Below are 22306 nucleotides of genomic sequence, written 5' to 3'. Positions count from 1 at the left end.
AAAGCTTTCTTGAAAACTAACTCCATCATAGTAACAGAGGGAGAAGCAAAGAAAAGAGGAGCTGCTTTTTAGAAAATCACATCTCTTCCAGAAATGTCAAAACATTTAGGATTTTCCCTGAACCTTTCTCCGGATGCAAAACCTTACAGGGGAGGGGACTGGGGAGGGAAGTTACTTCTAAATATGACAGATGGTGAAATACAGGGTCAGAGCTGGGTTTTATTGAAATGCAGTAACATTTTGTAGCATGTTGAAGATATAGCCAAGCAGGGGAAAAAATCCTTTGTCTTTTTAATTCTAATATTTTTCCCCCCACAGGTATAGCCTTTACAGACCTCCCTGTAAGTACACCTATTTTCAGTATTTTAAGTAAGGATGCAAGCAGAAGGGAGGGGGAAGTGTGGGGGTGTGATTTTCCCTGCCCCCCCCCCCCCCCCCAGTTTGATGCCCTGTTAAAAAAATGGTAATGCACGTTACTGATTGATGTGGATGCTTCTTTTTCGGAAACTTCGTAATCCTGTGGCTGGGTTTGCGGTCCGCTCACGTGCCTCATCTCATTCCTCACCACCTCTAAGAGTATGTTGCTTCTTCTCCTAGAATTAAAGCAAGAATTCAAACTTCATTACAGGTCAATGTCTTCGGAAATGCATCTTCAACTGTGGGCAGTATATATGCAAAGTCATTGGGTAGCCTCTCATGTCCCATCATCAGAAAGCCCCAAAATGTATGATGTTGTTATTCTCAGCTTCTTCCTCTCTCCTCCAAGTTTTGCAGCCATGGCGGGAGTTGTTCCCTTACTACAGCGTGGTTAAGGAAGGGTATTTCTGAGAATGAAGGTCAGGCTTAGCTGGCTGTAGTGTGTGTGCTCATTGCACAGGTTTCTGAAAAGTCTCCACCCATGATGACTAAACAGCTCATGGAATTGCAGGAGGAATGTATTTGGCATCCATGTGTAGCTGATAGTTACTCCTCTGATTCACTAGCCCCAGTACTGAGTTGGTCTTGAATGCAGGGACACCAGCTGAGTTACACCAGGCAGTAACGTCTGGTTGGATCTTATGAAAGCATGACTTCCACGGTGGATCATGAGTTGCTCTTTTTCAGAGCCAAGTGTTCTTGGACAAGGAGGAGGTGTTTAGGAAAAGAAGGTAAAGCCACGTCAGGCATACACCAGTACATCCATTGCATCCGTTTCTCTCATATATAGAACTTCTTGTCCCTGAGGTTTCACTCCTGTCTTTGTGCTTAATTTCCTCCAAGGAATTTCCTCTGAGAAATTTCTTGGTTTCCATAACTTGTTTAGGTCTCCAAAGTGATTGATTTTCTGGCTGACTTCCAAGAGAGCTCGTGTGCAAGCTAGCTTGCTTTTCTTTGCTTTGCACCTCCTGCCAAAACATTTATTTTGTTCCTCTAATTTTTGTGTTGTGAGAAATAATGACTAGCACTCCCTGCTCATCTTCCCAATGGAATTTATGGCTTTACAGATCTCTCCTGCATCCCAGCCGGTGTCTGTGCTGAAGGACATTAGAGTTATTTAATTTGCCTTTTCACATCAGCTATCAATACAGGGTTGGGTTTTTTGGTTTTTTTTTGATTCCTAGACTCTCTGAACTTGCTAACACTGAGGTATATTCTAAACTAGAAACCCTCTTTCTGTGGGTTGTTTCACAGGAAGAATATTTTATCTGTCCATGAGTATTAACCTTTCAGAGTGAGATCTTGTGGCAACTTTGCATCCATACCAAGAAGCCGCTGCTGTGATATACCCCTTAGTTTTAGGTGCTCTTTTGTTTTTCCCCTCTGGATACAGATTGCATTAGAAGTCAACAGTTTTACCATATTCCTTCTAATTTTTTCACCACTTGGTCTTCTCCTTTGGCTAGACTGCTTCTCTTTCTGAGATGAGAGCAGTCTTCATGTTGGGATAGATAATTACTGTTTAGGCTCACCAATCAAAAATAGCTATCTGAAACACATACCGTTGTTTTGTCGTTTACAGCTAAAGCGTTGCCATAGAGCTTGGCAGCACACATTTGGCAGGCTGAAGTTACCTGTCCTGCTTAGATTAACTCGCATCCTTTTGATCCAGGAGTGCACAGTGAGTTGATGTATACATTTAATGTGCACTTGTAGGCTGTTCACCCCAGTGTTGAGTCTCTGTCACAAACAGGGGATGAACAGTTGGGGAAGCAGAGAGGCTGTTGCAGCAATGGGGTCTTGCAGTGCTGCTGAGCTTGAATTCATAGCATCATAGAATCATTTAGGTTGGAAAAGATCTTTAAGGTCAAGTCCAGATATTAACCCAGGACTGCCAAGTCCACCACTAAACTATGTCCCTAAGCACCGCATCTACATGTTTTTTAAACACTTCCAGGGATGGTGATTCCACCACCTCCCTGGGCAGCCTGTTCCAATGCTTGAAATGCTTCAAAACCCTCCTGAGCCCAGGGCATCTCCCCATCCTGTTGTTTCTTGATCTCACCAGATCATCTATACAGGATCTCATGCTTGTTTTTCTGTGTGTTGTGTGCAGAGGAGACGTTTTACTGTTAAACTGGAAGAAGTCTTGGTTAAGTGGGTTTTGGGATCAGCTGTTGTGGTGGGGTCTCCAATGGTTAAATGGCATCTCTGTGCCTTTTACCAGCCAGTTTGCTGAGCTATTTTCCATGGAAATCTCCTTCTGGCTTTTACAGCAGCAGCTAATCCATAACACTTTTTCTGGCCCAGGAAGGAGAACAGTGGATGCCCTGTAGGCTTCCTGCTATTGAGAACTATCCTCCATGAGATAATTTCTCTTTGAAAAGAGGGCAGGAGAAGCTTCATTGGGTCATTTCACCACCTAGCTGTGGATGCAAGGAAGGGCAGAAGAATTCTACCTCTGTGTAGATTTTGGACATTCCTATCATAGAATCATGTCGTAGAACGGTTTGGATTGGAAGGGATCTTAAAGACATCTACTTCCAACCCCCTGCCAGCTTTCTTGCAGGTCCCTTTAGGTACTGGAAGGTGCTCTAGGGTCTCCCTGGAGCCTTTTCCAGGCTGAAGAACCCCAGCTCTCTCAGCCTGTCCTCACAGCAGAGCTGCTCCAGCCCTCGGACCATCTGTGTGGCCTCCTCTGGACCCGCTCCATCAGATCCACGTCCTTATGTTGGGGCCCAGAGGTGGATGCAGCACTGCAGGGGGGTCTCACCAGAGCGGAGCAGAGGTGAATCCCCTCCGTCACCCTGCTTGCCACGCTGCTGGAGCTGCAGCCCAGGATACTGGTGGCTTTCTGGGCTGTGAGCGCACATTGCTGGGCCATGTTGAGTTTCTCACCAGCCAACACCCCCAAGCCTTTCTCCGTAAGGCTGCTCTTAACCCGCTCTCTGCCCAGCCTGTATTTGAGCCTGGGATTGCCTCAACCCATGTGCAGGACCTTGCACCTGGCCTTGTTCCTGAGGTGAGCTTCCTCTCCATGTGCTAACCGGCTCAGCTGCCGTGTTGGCAGCTTCATCCTAAGGGTGCCTGCACCCAGCTTCCATCATTCTCATCCTCCTTTTTCAATATTTTTCTCTTGAATTGCTGCCTTCTTCCCTCACTCTTGCAGACACCTGTGTATTCTTTCTCCTTTTCTGGCCCTTTTTGCTCCCTCGGTCCATGGCTTCTTGGTTGTTCTTCTGGCTGGTTGGGGTTACTTCTCTTCCCTGAAGAACGGGGTGCCAAACCCAAGACAGACTTTTGATTTAAATATAATGACTATTGTCAGATACTGTAAAAGTCTGGAGGTCGTAGGAAATTTGAAGCTGACGAAACTTGCAAGTGATATTTTTAATATACCATTATGATGCAGGCTCAAACACAGTATCCATTCATTATAAGGTAAAGGAGAGAAAACATCTGTCATATGAGAGATACAGAATGGAATCCGTGTTCTTCACCTGCTAAAGCTGCAGCCTGCAAGTGTAACTGCAGACGGGAGTGGAAGCAGCAGCCTTACCCGAGTGACCCTTGAGGTTCTCTGGTTTGAGCAGCTTGACGTGGGTTTTGGCTCTGGCTCTGTCCCACACCTCCCTACTGAAACACCTCGGGAGGGGCTGTAGGGTGGAAGCTTTTTCTGGCGTTACAGCCTGTGTGATTTTGAAGCTAACTGGTAGAGCACGTCAGTGAGAAGTTCGGCCAGTAAGCCCCATTACTTTTACACCCTTCAAGCTTAAGTAACATTTAGGGTTGCCATGTCAGTGAGATTACACAAGGAATTAATTTCACCCTTGAAACATTACCAGTCTAGAAATTGCTTCCTTGCAGCGCTTAGTGCAAAATTTCCCTTTCAGAGGCAAATGATGAGGACAATATTTTGCAGTATTTGCAATATTAGGAGGTTGAAATGGATACTTCCAGTTTTAAACCACATTTTGTTGGGATTGATCTCATGCAGTGAAGCATATTTGCTTCAGCTTGTTTCATTTCCCTCTAAAGAGTGTTTGCATTTGTATGAAAATGTAGTGAGGGGAAAAAATTGGATTTTGGCTGAGCACGGGCTGAAGTTAATACAGAAGTAACTGCTTGCAAAAGTGAATATCCCACAGAGGGAGTTTTCCACTTTTTAAGTCAATGCTTAGACCAAACTCTCTTTATGTACACAAGCCCGTATCAGGCTTATCCTGCCTGGCGGTTTGCTGAAACAATAAGGAATGTAAAAAAGCAGAATGTGGAAGAGCCCCGGGTGGAATTACAGAGGTGCAAAGGGTCAAGTGAGTTAAAAAATAAGTCAAGATTAACTAGGGGGTTGTGAGCAGCTGGCCACGGGCATCAGAGGCAAGAGGTCCCCAATGTCATGGGCAAGGTGTGCCATAAGAATTTGGCAGGGAGAGCACCTGCCGTGGTCAGTGGGCTCTGGGGTGATGTCTCCCTGCATCTGGCAGGGTGGTGGAGATACATGTAGTTCCCAACAGCTGCTGAGCAATGAAGACACATCCCACATGTGAAAAATGGAATTTTAACTCTGAGATCATTTGAGAGAAATTGGGGGTAGGCAGCTTCCCTTCAAAGACAAACATACCCCAAAGTGGCTGAAAAATACAGGATTTTTTTATTTGTAACTTCCAAGTATTTTGAGTGTCTGATTACTGGCTTTGGAAGTCCTTGGGTTCATAATGCTAAAAAGTTAAGTTAATAAAAAAGTCTTAAGTGTGGGCTGTGGAAAAGATCTGATCTCTCAGATTCCTTGTCAGCTAGATTTGAAAGAAGGGAGAGACTGACTTTATATTTGGCATTTTCCTCTGGTGGCTTTTCCTGTATCATGCTGTATTTTCCTTGCACACCTCTCTAACCCAGTGAGTTCCTTGGTGTGAGAATAGCAAAGGAGGTGGTGTGCTGAGCCCGCAGCAATACAGTCATCCTGAATTCTGATCTCAGTTTCCAGCCTGTATTTATAGATTCATTTTTTTTTCTTTGTTTTTTGAGATTTGATAATTTCAAAGGTGGAGCAGGTTGGTCTGGACCATATCAGCTGAGCTTTGGAAATCTCTAGGATAGAGATGCTGCACTCTCTGGGAACCTGTTCCAGTCCTTAACTATCCTCACAAAGAAGAATTTCTTCCTTATGTCCTGTCAGAATTTCCCTGGCTGCAGCTTGCGCCTTTCTCTGAACACCCTTGAGAAGAATCTGTCTCCATCTTTTTTTTCTCACCTCCCTTTTGGGAGCGAAAGACACAGTTAAATTTTCCCTTTTGCCTTCTCTTCTCCAAGCTCACCCTCTCCTTCTATGCCATGCCCTCCAGCCCTACTGACCATTTTAGCAGAGCTCTGCTGGACCCCATCTGTGAAAGTCTTTCTTGTCCTGAGGATGTGGAGGAGGGGAACCAAGGACAGAACTGCAGATGTAGCTGTGCCGGTGAACGCAGAGAGAAGTAATCACTTCCCACGACATGCTGGCTCTATTTTTGCCAATGTAATTAGGATTCTGCTGAGTTCTGCCTCGTAACAATCTTAATACCGTTAGTAAAAAGTAAAATTCACAACTGCAGTAGGTCTCAAGGGGAGACGTTGCCAACATTTCAGGTCTCTGCAATAGTGAAGAATTAGTTGAATAATTTTTCCAGGTAATTTTAAGGAAAGCCCATGCCTCTTGCTGTAGAGGAGAGAATCATCCTAACTTTCTGTAGGATGACTAACCACCCGTAGTAGTTCTGTCTGATTTGACCTAGAGAGAGAGACCTGCACCACCACTGATCTAACCTCTGACATGGGTTCAGCCATGAGCAAGACACCACAACCAGGCACCTTCCGGATTTCAGTTTCACTGCGTGCATCTGTGTGCCTTGCCCAGCGCCTGGTTTCTGGCTGTGTCAGCCTCCAGTGTGTTAAAGCAAAGTGAAAAAAACCAATGCCAAACAGTTCGTGAGTGGCATGAAGAGGTTTCTTCCTAAACCCTGCAAGCTACCAGCAGATGCTCTGAAGCAGAGAATTAATGAAGTTTGTGTAGCAAACAGAAGAGTAACTTGTTCTCCAGAAAAGTAACATGTCAGCGAATGGAACACTCTCTTTGAAAATGTGATCCAGAATGATGAGAACCACGCACCCCTGCACCTTTTCTGATGACATTTCTTTTTCTTCCCTCATTTCAGTAGGCTCAGGGATTCAGTTCGTATCCATAAGCTTATTCTTAAAATAGCCTGAATTCAGATAACTTCTAAGCTAGACTTTGACCACCTGTTTTCAATTAGATCTTTGGAAGCTGAATTATTGGCTGAATTTTAGAGGTATTTTCACAGTGGTCGCCTTTTTCTTTTCCCCATATTCTGGTGGCGAGTCGAGTCAAAGCTTCCATTTGGATCCATATGCTTGTTCTTAAAATTAAATTTGTCTATCAGTAGTGGAATTTCTTGTGTGGATGGCTTGCTGTCTTGAGATCGTCAAAGACCTAACCTCAGAGCTTCACTACCATCCTACAGAGATGTAAAATATTCAGGTGGTATCTTCCAAGGAGTAAGAGAATTCAATTGAAACAGGGGAGGACGCATAGATCTATTGATTGAGATGATGCCCCTTTCATTTTTTTTATTATTGTTATCTGCTGGGTCTTGAACTTTAGTAGAACTGCAGAAAACAAAGCCAGAAGGTGAAGGCTCCACAGACAGCAGTCACGGCATTGACCGTAGGCTGCTGGGGGATCGAGCCCATTGTTCTGGTTTTATGCAATAACTTTTAATAACTGCACAGTAAGTCATGGGGTTCCTTGAGATGTACCTAAAGGGCTGTTGCCCCTTCCTATTCCATTCCATTTTTCAATTTAAAGAGCAGCTCTTTTGTCTTACCAAACTATGTAACTGGAACCAGAAAGAGAAAGCTGGGTTTAATACAGGTTTCTTTTTCTTCCTTCCCAGTCAAATCTCTACCCTACAGTGGGTCTCCAGACTCCAGGAGAGATAGTCGATGCCAACTTTGGGCAGCAGCCATTTGTGTTCGACATTGAGGACTACATGAGGGAGTGGCGAGCGAAGATTCAGAGCACCATTAAGCGGTTTCCCATAGGAGACAGACTAGGCGAGTGGCAAGCCATGCTGCAGAAGTAAGTCACTGTTCTGGTGTTCAGCTTCTTCCATGTTCTGTTAGGCTTTAAATACTTTTTTTTTTATGCTAATTTATGCTTTCTTATGGCAAAAATTGCCAGTTTGGTGCATTTTGCTCAAATTGTTATACCCTCTGTTTTGTTGTTTAATAGTCTTTCTGTGTAGATTGCTGCTGTTTCAAATGTAAAAGATATGGGAGAAGTTTTCAGCCAAAGACTGCATGAAAGCTTGTAGGAATGGAAGAACATACACTTTGAGGTGATGCTTTGGAGGAAGGGGAGTGGAGAGGACACCATAAAAACTAACATAGGAGAAAAGCCAGTATGTAAGTCAGCTGAGTTCAGAAATGAAAAAGCAAGAAACAGCCTAAACCAAAGGCTTCCAAACCCAACCAAACTGAAAACACAATTATGGCACTTTATAAATTTCTGAATGTTGAATGCATTTCCCGTTGCAAAAAAGTATTGAGTGGAACATGATGAGAACAATTGAAAAGAGTTGTCAGAGGTCAGGTGTATCTTCTGCCTGAAGAAAGACAGAGCTGATTAAGGCTCCACAGCTTGGAAGCAGGTAACTGAGGGAGGTGGACTGTAGTTGCCTGTCAGTCATTTACACCACTCTAATGAAATTACTATAAGGTGATTATTTACTCTTTCTCAAAACACAAGAATTAGAGAAAAAGCACCGTCTGGTTTAAAAACAAAATACTATTTTTTTTTTCCCACAAAATACATAAAACTGAGGGATTTGCTGCTGCAAGAAGTTGTGGTGGCTTAAGTGGATTTTAAAAGATACACATTTAAATATTCACAGTAATTTATGGAGGCCAATTCCATAGTTCTATTTTGAACCCTCAAGTCTGTGGCTGTTGCTTCTATCTCCGATTGCTCCTCTCTCTCTGATTACAGATAGCTCTGTGTTTCACCTTTTTATTATATTCTTTCCCTAAACACCTGATACTGGTTAGTCTCCCCCAGGAGATATAGATGCAGCAATGATCGCATCCATGTGATCATTCTTCTTGTCTGCTGGTCTTGTCTGTCTGGAGCAGTTTCTCTCCAAACTGCCTTGGGTGTGAAGAGGAGAGGATGGTGTGTATGGTGCCATGATTCAAGAAAGGTTTCATTAGAAAGGCAGTGATGGGCAGAGAGAGCCTCAACATCTGGTTTTGACAAATCTGTAGAAGCACTGCTGAAGGGTAGATGCGTTGCACACATGGAGAAATAGGACGTGGGTTTTGCAAAGAGGAGCCAGCAGACACGTGGATGTGGTTCTTGGGCTGCTGTCTCTGTCTTGGAAGTCCATAAGGCTTTTGAGAAATTTCCTTGCTGCTAACTAAGGGGGGACTATGCAGCCAGAGGCTGAGGGCACATCTGATGTGGATTGTGAGTTGCAAGACGGACAAGAGAGGGAATGAGTGTGTAAGGGGTTTCCACCTTGGGAGGAGGAGACTTGAACACGTGCTTGTAGTATCTGTGGTGTTGAGGGTGTTCAGAAATGGCTGGGAAGAAGGGGCCCTCCAGGAAGGACTGAGATCTTCGGATTATGGTGAATCATTGCACAGAAATATCAGGTCATTTTTTTGGTAGTAAGCCAAAAAAAAAAAGAAAACACCAAGCTTGGATTTGTTAGGAGAAAAACAGGACAAAAATAATTCTGTCACTGTGTGAATATGTGGTGCATCCTTAATGTGAATACCATGTGATGTTTTGGTTCTTTCTCTCCAAAAGTATGTAGTAGAAGTGAGAAAAGCATGAATAAAAAAAAGGCAGAATGTGCAAAGGTATGGAGTAGGAATAAGGCAGGGAGCAAATATACAGACCTACAGTGCTGAAGGATGTGATCGTGAGGGGTAAAACAAGCATGAAAAAAATACCTTGAATAGACTTGAGAAGGTGATGAAGGAGCAACTGCACTGCAAGAATTACAGGGTATCAAGTGACCTTCTGTGACAAGGTGACCAGCTTAGTGGATGAGGGAGATGCTGTGGATGTTATCTACCTAGACTTTAGTAAAGCTTTTGACACTGTTTCTCACAGCATTCTCCTGGAGAAACTGGCTGCTCTGAGGCCACATCTCGAGTACTGGGTTCAGGTTTGGGCCCCTCATTTCAAGTGGGACGTAGAGGAGCTGGAGCACGTCCAGAGCTGGGGAAGGGGCTGGGGCACAAGTCCTACCAGGAGTGGCGGAGGGAGCTGGGGGGGTTCAGCCTGGAGAGGAGGGGGCTCAGGGGGATCCTTCTCACTCCCTCCAGCTGCCTGCCAGGGCTGTAGGCAGGGGGGTCGGTCTCTGCTCCCAGGTAACAAGTGACAGGACAAGAGGGAACGGCCTCAGGCTGCGCCAGGGGAGGGTTAGGTTGGGTATCGGAAACGTTTCTTCCCTGGGAGGGAAGAAGTGTTGAAGCACTGGCACAGGCTGCCCAGGGAGGCGGTGGGGCCACCAGCCCTGCGGGTGTTTAAACAACGCCTGGACAGGGTGCTGGGGCCGCCTGGACAGGGTGCCGGGGGCCGTGGGCTAGTGGTGGCCTTGGCAGCGCTGGGTTAGCGGGTGGACTCTGTGGTCTTGGGGGTCTTTTCCAACCTGAACGATCCTGTGGTTCTACGATTCTAAGTGAAGTTAACCGGATGGCACATTTAGAAGAAATAAAGGAGGGCGCTTTTTCACACTCTCTGCCATAAGATACCATGAAAATGGCATGGATTAAAAAAAGCGACTGGAGACATTATCAGGGCTATGATGTAGAGAGATACCTCTAGGACAGGATGTATCTGGCTCATCAGTGGAAGCTGGGAGGGCGATGGAGGAAGGTGTCATTTCATATGTGCCTTGTTCCTTTATTTTGTTCTAGGCATTTGCTTTTGCCAGTTGGGAGGTACGAGTACTGGGCTAACTGGGTGCTTGGTCTGACCCAGCACAGGATGAGATGTAACAACTGGCATTGACTTTAACATTAATTTTCATTCTGATGTACTGGATTGTTGACTTTATGGGGTCATTTCACTCCCTGCAACACCTTTTGTCAGGCTGTGGAATGACGGGATTCGCTTTTGGGAAGCTTGCCTAGCAGCCAGAGAGAATGAAGAGGTACACTGATACGTAAATGGAAATACTTAGCTCATAGTGCTCAAAAGGCAACTTGTTCAGAAAAATGCCCTGCATCTTTGAGTATAAAAGCACCTGCACTGGGTGAGAGCATTGGTGTGTCAGGCTTAGCTTTATGAATACGTTAATAGCACAGGCTCCTGCAGCGCTAGTGTTCTTTCCTTTCCCTGGTAAAACTGACCATTTTTTGCCACCCTATTACTTAACCTGAATATTTAGCCATGTTGGACCTTTCCTTTTATCACATGGTGACACAATTTCTTTGAGAGGTTTCGCTGACAGATTGTAAAGTATCTTTGGACAACCAAGTGGACTGCAAAAACATCTGTTTTCTGCCTGCTTCCAGAGCCCCTCCAAAAATGTCACCAGAGTGCCATGGCTTCCCTTTACACAAGCTGTTGATTCTTCTGCGGTAGGACTGGTTTATCCCTGTGTTTCTTCCTTGTGTTCTCCAGAATTGCTTCTGATGTGCATGGTGGAGGGGTCAGAGTCGCTGCTCTGGAGTTCCTCGTAACTTCTTTGGACTTCTTTTTAAGAATCAGCATCATGTTTCCCATCTTCCCCCTCTCCAAAGGCAAGTTTAAGGCAGGGCTTGTACCTCACATCGGTAGTCCAGCTGTTTCGGCTTGGAGCTCCAAGCTTTTGGGCCGATGTTTTCTTGTCCTGTGGCTTTGTTGGGATTCGTAGCATCTTATTTAATCTCTAACCGTGCAGCTAAGCATTTCCTTCCCTTCAGAGACTCTCCTCCCTGACAGATCCTGAGAGGCACGATCTTGGCGAGGCCGTCACTGGGGAAGGTTTGCTGTAGGGAGTGCCTCCCTGGAGAGCGGAGGAGGATCTAGCCTGGCAGAGTATTTCATCTGTGTTACATGCCTGGATATGTTGTCACCAGAGAGGTGCTCTGACAGGGTTTTCAAGTGCCTGAAACCTTGAAAGGGACTCACATGGATCACTCCTCTTCTTTGTGTGTTGTTACAGTCTTACAGGAGCTCTAGTCTTTTTAGCTTTTCCATGAGGAATCTGAGTAGAAGTCATCTGAGACTTGAGATCAGCTGGTGTGATTGATTACGAGAGAAGGAACGATGTAGATCCCCATTTCTGGTAAAGTGGGAGGACTTGGCATTGTTTGTTTGAGAAGCTAAGTGATGCCATGCAGAAGGAGGACAACTTCATGCAACTTTGTACAGAGAAGCGTGCAGTCACATTCTGTTTTGAAGAAAAGCCTCAGACAGTACAAACCTCTGTCACCACCATGACTGCTCTAGGTGAGAGAAACACCTTTAGATGCAGCACAGAGGTAGCTGCACCTGTGGTTTGAGCACTTCTGCTGCCCTCAAGTTTCAACCATGGCTCCCAAGTGGTAAAAGCATTGGAGAACCTGGGATTCTGAAAGGTTTTTGTCTGCATGAAGATAGGTCACAGTGGAGTGTGATAAACTTCTCCCAGAACTTCAGGAGAGATACCTCTGGCTGCAGACATGCTGCTGAATGTATGAGTGTGCGCAGCACTGCTGTAGTAAGTAGCTGAGGCACAGAACTGATAAGTCGTTGCTGAAAGTTGGCCTGGCATAGTGACCAGCATGTAACACTGCTGCGTACCCACGCAGGGATGCTTCCATGGTGCCACAGGCAGAAGTGCCCTAGGAAGGAGCTCAGGTTTTGTGCAGCTTTGTAAAGCATTTAAATCTTTGCAGCCTCTGACTCTGGCTACTGCATTACACTGAAGCAAGAGTTGGCTTTTCTCCTCCGTTCCTGCCAGCCTGGATCGCTGTGTTCAGCGTTTCAGCCTGATTGAGCCGGGATGACCTGGCTGCTGTGCTTGGCGGGGAGGGGATGTGCTTCTTCACGCCTGTCTGTACCATGCCGGGGCAAAGGGCACACCTTGTACCCTTTGTGGTACGTAAGCACTTGTTTCTGAAACAAGTTTTAAAAATTACACACCTGCTTACAACATTGTGCCTGAAGATTATTGCTGACTCATAAAATACTTCTCTCGTACTGAAAGTAGCCAAGCTGAATGTGTGTTGTTAGCTGTGACTTGACTGGATCAATACAGCTTCATCATGAGAAGCCTATTTTGAGATTCTTCACTAGAAGCTTTGAAATCCTCTGCTGGCTTTTTAGGTTTTGTTAAAATCCAGTGAGCGTTAACATTTACCCACCATCCTGGGAAGGCACAAGTCCTTCTGAAATGGTGTGTTCAGAAAGGTGGTTTTGTGTTCGTTTTCTGACAATGATACTACCTACCCCCTCCCCCATTTTTTGAAAATACAACTTTAAAATGTGTATTTGTAAAATCAATGCTAAGTCTACTCCGTAAATCAGCAGATAAAACTATCTATGAATGTGTAGAATTAATAAGGACATTCAACTACCAAAATTTTAATTATTGGCAAAGTAAATGTTGGAAGAAATTCAGGACCAGAACCTTTTCATTGAGGTCTGCTTGAAAGCTGTGAGCCTCTCTGATGTTCAGATTTTATACCTGTGTAGGGTGTCACTGGCAGTAATAGTTCCGAGCCCTTACAAGTGACCTTTACACAGCAGTCATTAAATAAATAAATACCATGTATGCATTGGGACTCAATGTTTTATTTTAATTTTTTTTCCCTGTAAGGTGAGTTTAGAGTTTCCCTTCTGTTTGTTGAGGACCAGGTGCCTGTGTTGTAAATTGTCTGGACCCACAAGTAGGACCCTGGTTATGTCCTAAGCAAGCTGAGTTGGGTCACTGGAGCTGCAACTTCTGTTGTGTTGATTTTTTTTCTCCAGTGTGATCACCCTGTTTTGCAAGTGTCTTTTCATCTGTTTGTATTTTCTTATTTTCTAGTATGGTTTCATCGTATTTGGTTCATCATGGGTACTGTTCAACAGCAACTGCCTTTGCCAGAGTCACAGACACCACAATCCAGGAAGAACAGACCTCAATAAAGAATAGACAAAGTAAGTCTCTTGGGTAGTTGTTCCCAAAGTGTGGCATGCAGGCCACGTGTTACCTTCAGGTAACAGAGGAATGAAGTGCTGTGGAAGTCAAAAAGTTACTCCGTGGCTCACAAAGCTGTCCACAGCACACTGCTGACTCGGTGTTGCTGCCTGGGATCAGTGGAGCTAAGGGACCGCTGCTGGGAGACCTTTTCCATCAGTGCTGTGTCCCCTCCACCCTCTGCTGTCTTTGCCTGAAGAACTGCCCTATTCTTTCCTTTGCCTGTCTGCTCTGACAAATGACCTGCATGCCTGGCAGTGTTGAATATACTAAGTTTTCTGACAACTTTGTTAATTTCCTCGGTCGTGTTGAAAATTAATAGCTGAATCCTGGAAGAGATGGGGTGACTCCACTTTGAGTCCAGCAGTTTTCACACATCAGGCTAAACGTAATATCTAGGGCAGGAGGTGCTTTCTTGGAGGTAGTACCGAATTGGTAGAGAATAGAATGGTTACCTTGGACTTTGCCTGAACGGAGGTCACAGTGCACCAGGGATCCATTTGGATTTGGGTTCTTCTACGCGTTCTGTGCAGCAGGGGTAGTTTCATTAGCATGGTCCACAGGGACCCAGACACATCAATCTGTTTTGACTACAGCTCCCAGAGTTACAAGTCTTTCAGTCCCTTTGCACATGTTGTCTTCCAGTAGATTTTTTTTGCACGTTGAGGCTTTTGCACATTCACAGCCAACACATGTAGTTCACACTAGGAGAAGAATTTGTATTTTATGTCTGTTTTGGTTACGGCTCTTTCCACCAAAGTGGCTCATGTGTCAGTTTGTAAGGCTGTACGTGCTTTTGGTTCCAGCAGAACGAGGCTTGCAGCTTTCTCCTGCTGTACTTTTGTGGGTTTTTAGCTTTCCTATTCACAGCCTGCAGAGTCACAGAACATTGGTGTGTTTTCTGCATTCTCCTGGCTGTTGAATACATGCTACATCCCACTTTGTACATTTCCCTTCCCTTTGTCAACTGTTTCTCATGTGACTGTTACATATCAGGAGCATCGTGCCCCTTTGTAGCTCGCTCTTCATACATTACATGTGCTTAGCCAGCATTCAGGTTCATTTGGGGACTCTGCTTAGTACCCAAAATAACTTGTAGTTGCTGCCTGTTAGTGCTGATGGGCTTTGTGCTTTCCAGGTCATGCATAATGCAACCCTGACCCCAGCCAACGTTCTTGTTGCTGTGGGTTTAATTGATAAAGCCTTACAGGAGGCACGCGAGACAGTGCGGCCCCGTTTGTTTGAGGACAGGTGACGAGGCAGATGGAGGGAAGGAATATGGAGCTCTGAAGTTGGGGCTTAAATAAAAGGTGTCAGGAAAATACAGATGGGAAAACAAAAAGAGGGGAAAATCTAAAAGGCAGTGACATCTGTGAGAGTTGCCAAACAAGGCAAAGAAGAGAGCTGTCAAAAGCAGAGAGACATGAAAACGGACGTGCAAGTCAGTAGAAGAAACAGAGCAAAATGAAGGAGGCTGTGCAACACATGTTGGTGTGAGAGCCACGTCTTTGGTTTTAGCTTTCAGCTACGATAACAAGCAAATAGACACTGAGAAGTGTCAGCCAAGACAAGTCACTGCAGATTGTTACTGGGGATTGCTAATGAAGATCACCAGGCTGGGCTTTCAACTGCTTATGGCTCGCAAAAGTCACAGCCTGTTGTTATTAGAGCCTCTGCTTGCTTGCAAAGCATTTCACAGGCGATTCAGAACCTTCTTTCTGTTGTTTGTAAGAAGTCCTGGAAAAACAGAGAAGGAAGTGCAATGCATTTTTAGTTTTAAGGACATTTAGTTGTTAGTTTTAAGTACACTTAGAAAAGTAAAATGTGACCCCCTGTAGATCAGCAGCTTTTCTGTTCAGGGATGGGATCTCAAGTCTTGCACTTGTTGTCTTCGGACCCACTGAAGGAACATATGTGGGACATGAACATCCAGGGTGCTGTATGGCTTCTGCCTTGTATCTTTGCACCTCATAGAAGAGTACAACTCGTTGAGCTGTTTCTGGCTTAGTCACAGCTGATTCTTGGAGCTAGCTTATGGGTGCCACGTCATTGCTGCTGGCCAAGCTCAGGTTACTTCTCTTCTTGGGGAATACGGTGAGGTGGGACTTGCAGGAACCCACTTTTGTTGGTATAGTTACTTCTGCTTAGAAGTAGGGATATTGGGGAGACAGTACCGACCCTTTACAGGTCACAGACCCTTTATAAATACTCTGCTTATCTAATGCTCAGCCATACATACGCTTCTAAGCATGAATCAGCCAGAGGATATAACATGAGACTGACCTACGGGCTTCCCCTCTGAATTTGGCATTTCCCCAGCAGTGTCCTTGCTTCCATCCAGATATCTTGTCCTGCTTTCTTTTTCATTGCTGCATAGCTTTGTGACTAAAGGACTAAAGTCCCAGAGCACCCCACCCCAGCACACCTAGTTCATCCTTCAGATCCTTCTACTGTTGGTGTTTCTGAGCTACTGACAGATTGTCCCTCATTTTCACAGGCTTTTTTTCCTCACCCTACTCCATGATAAACAAAACGTGGTCCCCAGTTCTCCCTAGCCCTTGTGCAAGGTGGTAGTGGGGAGCTGTGTGGTCTATGTAAGACCACTCTTCTGGCTGTTCTTGTTAGCTGATCCTGTGTATCAATAGGTTTCCTTCTGCTTTCAGGAATACAGAAGCTAGTATTAGCAGGCAGAGTGGGAGAGGCTATAGAAGCCACCCAGCAGCTCTATCCTGGCCTTCTAGATCATAACCCCAACCTGCTCTTCATGTTAAAGTAAGTATGAACAGCTTTATACTCCCTAATGCTGAGATGCATAGATGAAGGAGAGAAGAAAGAGGCTGTCCAGCCGTCCAGTCTGGCTGCACACCTTGTTCTGAATTCAAACTGGTTTGAGATCCCTTTGGAGGCAGGTGGGAAAGGCTGTAGGTTCAGCCCTTTGCACGATGCATGTGGCAGTGTAAATGTAGCCCATTTGTTGCTGCTCAGACCCAGTATGGCTTTGCCCCATGAGGTCAGGCAGAGGTGGGTGAAATTTTAGCTCTGCTGACTGCCAGGAGGTCCTTCACAGACAGCCTGTACTTGTCTGGTGGAGCTATTGCAACACTGGAGCCTGTGGAGTCACTGTGAAGGTTCCTAGAAAGGCAGATGTATGAAGAAAGCTATCTGGGACAGAGACTAAAGGAAAAAAGTGCTCGTGTGTCCCAGTTCTCCCAACCATGCAGAGTGGGTCTCCCCAGCCTCCTGAAACATATAAGGACAATTCCCAGTAAAGCTAAATGAGAAGTGCTCACTGTTGCTGTGGATATTGCAGTTTTTTACCCTTCCTCCTCTATTTTCCGTTGACCACGTGTATTTCTGGGTTGACGGAGTAGTGAGGGAACTATATTTGGCAGATTTAGTATCTTCTCCCTGAAAAAAAAAAAAAACAACCCACAATTGATTTTTGGCGTACTTGCAGAGGTGGTAGAGATGAAAGCATGCTGTAAAGGAACAGTTTCTTCTTAGCACAATGGAAATAAACTTGCTTTTTGGGAATGTCTCAACATTCATTAGCATCAAAGGTGCGATTTGTGAACTCCTTCCTCCCCTAGCATTATCAGAGCAGTTGCAATACAAAGGTACCAGGAGTCTGAAATGTCTTTTTGAAAGCCAAAAAATGTAGCTCCTATGCAGTTTCTAGGACTTGTCCACTCAGTAACTAAGGAAACCTCCAATGCAGAGCATCCTGGCTGTCATGCACCCTTTTCTCCTCCTTCCCTCCTATGAAATCAGGTGTCGCCAGTTTGTGGAGATGGTGAATGGGACAGACAGTGAAGTACGTTGTTTCAGTGCCCGCAGCCCCAGATCCCAGGACAGTTACCCCGGGTCCCCCAGCTTAAGTCCTAGACATGGATCAAGCAACTCACACGTTCATAGTACCGGTAAGTGTGTTTTCTGTGTCTCCTAATGAGAACAGCAAATGTCAAAAGTGGACATGGTTGTGTATTACATGACCTGCTACTTTCTGTGCAGTATTCTGTGAAATGCTCCTTTCCTTTCTGATACCCAGCCGAGAGGACATACTGTTTATCATGGGTGGCTACAGAGCTGGTTTTGCATTAGTTATTTCCCACAGACAGTCTGCAGAGCAGGTTTTTTTCAGAATAAAGAAGCTTTTGAAGGTGGCCTTCTAGAGCAGCCACTAGTGACTCGGTGCTTCACTGACCGAGCTGTAAGAGGAGGTCTGGAGCACAAAGCCTCTCTCCTGTACCTTGGGGTCTGCAAAAGGATTGCTTTCCAGTAAGAACCAAGCAGAAGATGCACTGTTCTGGCCAACTGAGTGAAAGGTTAGTGGGATGCTGTGCTTGAGAGCCTCTCCCTCCCCATGGTTTTTACCTTGCAAGCTCTAAACACCTGAGAAGGGAACAGTTCTGTACCTGCAAAACCCATCTCTAGAGCATCAACTCCTTGCAGTTCTGGAAACTAAACTTTAGGATTTGAAGTAGAAAGAACAAGATAAACCAGGACACCCAAGGTATCTTCCCTAGGTAATTATTGGCTATGGCTTTGAAGATGGGGTGGGCCAGGGAGTATGACCTGCAGAGCCCCTGAACACAGTCTAAGCCTGTGTCACTTGAGCCTTGAGCGGCTCGCAGCCATCTGAGTGTATTTTGTTTCGGTGTTCCCGCTGCTGCATGTGACAAACTGTGGGCAGGCAAACGTTAAAGGGAAAGAAAGACAGCTACTTGCATGCCTCCAAGCTGTCACTCCTCTTCCCAAGCCAGTATCTTTGTTTTCCTGTATTGTGTTGTGAGAAACCCTGGGTATGCTTCTCTGACTAGATAGTCAGAATGATCCCATCAGTCCATAAAATCTCTTGGTAATACCTGTTTTCAACCAGATGTCTACAGCTGCAACCTGCAACACAGGGCAGCATTCACAGGTCTACATTTGTCTCCGTACAAAGTTTGCTTTCTTCCTTTGGGGCTTGCTCTCTCGCTAAATTGTTGACTTCACAATAAAGTGATATTGTCAGTCTGGTCTCATTTTTCCTTTTCTTCTTGACTTTCAGGAGCAGATAGTCCAACCTGTAGCAACGGAGTCATGTCCACAAAAAGCAAACAGAGTCACAGTAAATACCCAACACTGAGTTCATCATCTTCCTCTTCCTCCTCCTCCTCCCCCTCATCTGTGAACTACTCTGAGTCCAATTCTACAGATTCTACCAAATCTCAGCAGCACAGTAGTACGAGTAACCAAGAAACCAGGTATTTTTTTTACGTTGTAGATGCCTGAGGAGGGAGAGATGATGAGAGAGGGTTCAGTTTGCTTTCTGAGAAGCCAGAAGGGCTTCTGTCCTGCCCTTTTGAACAACAGAGTAACTGCATTATCTACAAGGTCACTACTAGTCCCAGCAGGCACAAGCCTGTTCCAGTTCCCCTGCTTGCTCAGGCTTGGAGGCTTATCTCATAAGGAATATTGTGATGCTCTCGTTTCAAACACCAAGCTGAGCCCAACGTGGCTTGGTTTGCACAGAAGCTCTCCCATTGAGCCTGGTTTTGTTACTGCTGCCTCGGCCCGTCGATTCCTGCTGCTAAGCAGCTTGCCTGCACTTCAGTGGGTAGGCAGCAGCCTAAGTCACCACTGGGTTGCTGCGTTGCCCTCGTGAGTAGTTTTCTTGGGCTACCTCTACCTGGTGCCCAGTTCCTTCCAGATGAGCCTCTGAATCAGCAGTAATTTTTTTCATGCTTGTGACAGCAGGTCAGACTTTTAGAAAGCCTCCCTTCTCCAAGAATCCGTAGGAGGTCCAGGAGAGTGGTATAGTTACTGCTGCATTTACTGGAGTGTGGAGCAAATGGGGCTGTGGTAAGAACTGAGCTTCCTTCGGGCTCACTTTCCAGGTTGGTGTTGCAGGGCTGTCTGAGGCCCTGCTGGAACAGAGGATATCCTGGTGATTAGTAGAATCTCTTGCTAATTGCAGCTGGCACTCATCCTCTGAGTACTGTGCTGAGCACAGTTTGCAAGACAGTTTGTAATCTCTGTCATGACCTCTTGAAAGCTGTACAGCATGTAACGGAGTGAGAAACACTTGTTCAGACTCAATTTACCAGAATCATTTGATAATGCCAGATTTATGATGCTTTTTGTAAATGTAGAGCCCAAGTCCCAGCAAGATTTTGTCATCGTTTCAGGTAATTGGCAGTCTCATTCAGACTGCTGTCTTAAACATTTAAGTCTAACGCCCTTGTGTTCTGTATTGCACTTTTTGCAAGGGTTGATGGCTTGTCATAGCCAAGGTTTCCCTCCTGTGTAGTGTGTTAGTATGTTATCTGTTGTCTGGCTGCTGTTTGCTGTCCCAGAAGTGACTGCTTCCTGAAGGGAAAATGATAAGCACGCTGCACCTGTAATTCTGACAGGCGCCTTTGGAACAGAAATCTATTTCGTAAATTGACTTCAGAAACCTGCAACAATTCTTACTGCACTGAGTTAGACCATCTGACTCCCTGTAGTCCAACTGGCACCTTTCCTGGTCTGCTGGCCATTGCTGGGCCCCATGTGGTATCTGAGCTCTTAATTTCTTCCCTTGCTAATTTAGACATCTGACTATTCCTTCCTCCTTTTTACCTCAGTGACAGCGAGATGGAAATGGAGGCTGAGCATTACCCCAATGGAGTCCTGGAAAATTCATCCACCAGGATAATGAATGGCACCTACAAACACGAAGAGATCTTGCAGACGGATGAATCCAGCATGGGTAGGGCCTCAGAGGCAGGAGGGGTAAAGGGAAATAGAACGAGCTGGTACCGAGATTTAGAAATGTGATTGGATTTGGGGGAAAAAACTTGTACTTTGGGTTTATTTCGCCACCCCAGTGAATGAAGTTCTCAAGATGCCTGTTTCACGGGGAAATTTAATCTGTCCTGGAACTAAAACTAGATTTTGCTTTTCATAGTCTTGCAGCAATGCTGGTGATGTTGTGGGGCAGGGAAAGCAGTAGGACTCAAAAGGTTTGTTCAGTGTTGGTCATGACATCCAACTCTGAGCAGTCCTGGCACTTCTGCCAGCTGAGGAACTGAACTGAGCTGGGAAGGGCTGGATGATGCCCAGCTGCACGGTGTCCTCAGCACAGTGTGGTCAGCCACAACTGTCTTGTTTGTGGGTGCTTTAGGCTGGAGAGGGAAGATGAATCAGCTCTACACTACCTCTGAAACTGAAAGGGTATTACAGCTGGAGTTGCAGGCTCCCATGATTTTATCAGAAGATTTGATTTGTAGGTATTTCAGGCATTAAACAAACTGAGCTCAAGTTTTCCCTGTACCTGACAGGTGCTATGAAGAAACCACTCCTGGCTGTTGTAGTGGCAGGGATCACAAAAAGCTTCCACTGGGATAAACTTAGAATAGGGAGCAGCTACCTGCCCCAGCAGGGGAGGGAGGTTATGGGTAGCATGACAGAGTGGGCAGTGGTGGGGAATGAAAGATGATTGTTACTTCTCCATTGCCTTTCCTCTAGAAGACAGCTGCCCCCAGAGGCAGCTCTGTGGAGGGAACCATGCTGCCACGGAGCGCATGATCCAGTTTGGACGGGAGCTGCAGATGCTGAGCGAGCAGCTTTGCAGAGAATATGGGAAGAACACAATGCACAAAAAGATGCTTCAGGTAAGCCTGGGCCTTGTGCTGCATTGCAGCAGTTCTCTGGGCCAAGACTGGGGTTGTGGGTTCCTTTGCAGAGCTCTGGGTAGCCCCCACTTCTGCACCTGGTGAGGAAGAGGGGGCCAGCAGAGGTCAAAGCTCAGTGAACATAGAACGTCTAGACCCAATTCTCAGCACAGGAGAGAAATACAGCTCCCACCTGCCTTCCTGGAGCAACTGCATGCTCTTCTTCTCTCCAGGTGACACTCTACCTGCCTTCCCGTGCTGGCTCCCCTGCCAGGTGGAGGGGGCACCCTCTTTAATCCGCTATCTTGATGGCCCAGTGTGGTCCCTTGCTGCCAAGAAGAAAAGGGCCATTTCTTTTCAGGAGGTAGGCACCTGTCACCTTGGCGATGGCAGGAGGTGCCCCAGCTGATGGACTAGGTGGTGTTCCTGTGTGTTTGCAGCTGTGCATCACCTTACTGTGCCTTTCTGTTCTCTCACACAGGATGCATTTAGCTTGTTAGCTTACTCAGACCCTTGGAACTGCCCTGTTGGTCAACAGCTGGACCCGATCCAGAGGGAACCTGTGTGTGCTGCTCTTAACAGTGCTATATTGGGTAAGGCCTGGTTCCTGTTGAGCGCTACCCACTGGGCATACCTGCTCTCAAGGGCTGTCCTGTGGCGGGCAAGCCTGCAGGTGTTAGGAAACATTCAGAAACACTTGCATTTAGCTTTTACCTCTCTCTCTGTTGGTGGGGATTGACAGGGCAGTGATGCAGGAAGGGAGGCAGGAGGGAAGCCTGCAGAGAACGGATCCTCCTGATCTAATCTTCTTTTGGCTCCCTTCCTTGGGTCTTCCTCAATGCTCCTTCCAAGGATGCTCCTTAGGATTTTCCTCCCCTACTTACTGAAGAAGCCACCATCTCTTTGACGCATTTCCTGCCCATCTTCCTTCTTGCTCTGAACCCACCTGAATCATTTTGCTGGCATTACCAGGGCTATTTTCCATGCTGTTTGGGTTGGCAGAGTTTTGTGCTGGCATCATCCATCTTTCTGGTAGGG

The 22306-nt window shown here is 45.9% G+C and overlaps 1 protein-coding gene across 9 annotated transcripts in view; it reads left to right on the top strand.

Annotated features, from left to right (window-relative positions):
• The window catches only part of RANBP10 (RAN binding protein 10), an 87754-nt gene that overhangs the window by 50748 nt on the left and 14700 nt on the right, over positions 1-22306 (top strand). For 7 of the 9 annotated variants that reach the window (XM_040615664.1, XM_040615657.1, XM_040615663.1 and 4 more), the window contains 9 exons: positions 319-341; positions 7365-7549; positions 13479-13591; positions 16295-16403; positions 17403-17551; positions 18682-18877; positions 20240-20364; positions 21123-21268; positions 21750-21861. In XM_040615664.1, the coding sequence (XP_040471598.1) occupies positions 319-341; positions 7365-7549; positions 13479-13591; positions 16295-16403; positions 17403-17551; positions 18682-18877; positions 20240-20364; positions 21123-21268; positions 21750-21861 (1158 nt within the window). Of the gene's footprint in view, positions 1-318; positions 342-7364; positions 7550-13478; positions 13592-16294; positions 16404-17402; positions 17552-18681; positions 18878-20239; positions 20365-21122; positions 21269-21501; positions 21703-21749; positions 21862-22306 lie in introns of those variants that run through there. The other 2 variants (XM_040615658.1, XM_040615666.1) reach the window with 2 other exon arrangements.

Source organism: Falco naumanni, chromosome 15 (genome assembly GCF_017639655.2).
Source record: "Falco naumanni isolate bFalNau1 chromosome 15, bFalNau1.pat, whole genome shotgun sequence".
Lineage (NCBI taxonomy): Eukaryota > Metazoa > Chordata > Aves > Falconiformes > Falconidae > Falco > Falco naumanni.
This window is presented reverse-complemented; position numbering and strand designations above follow the sequence as displayed.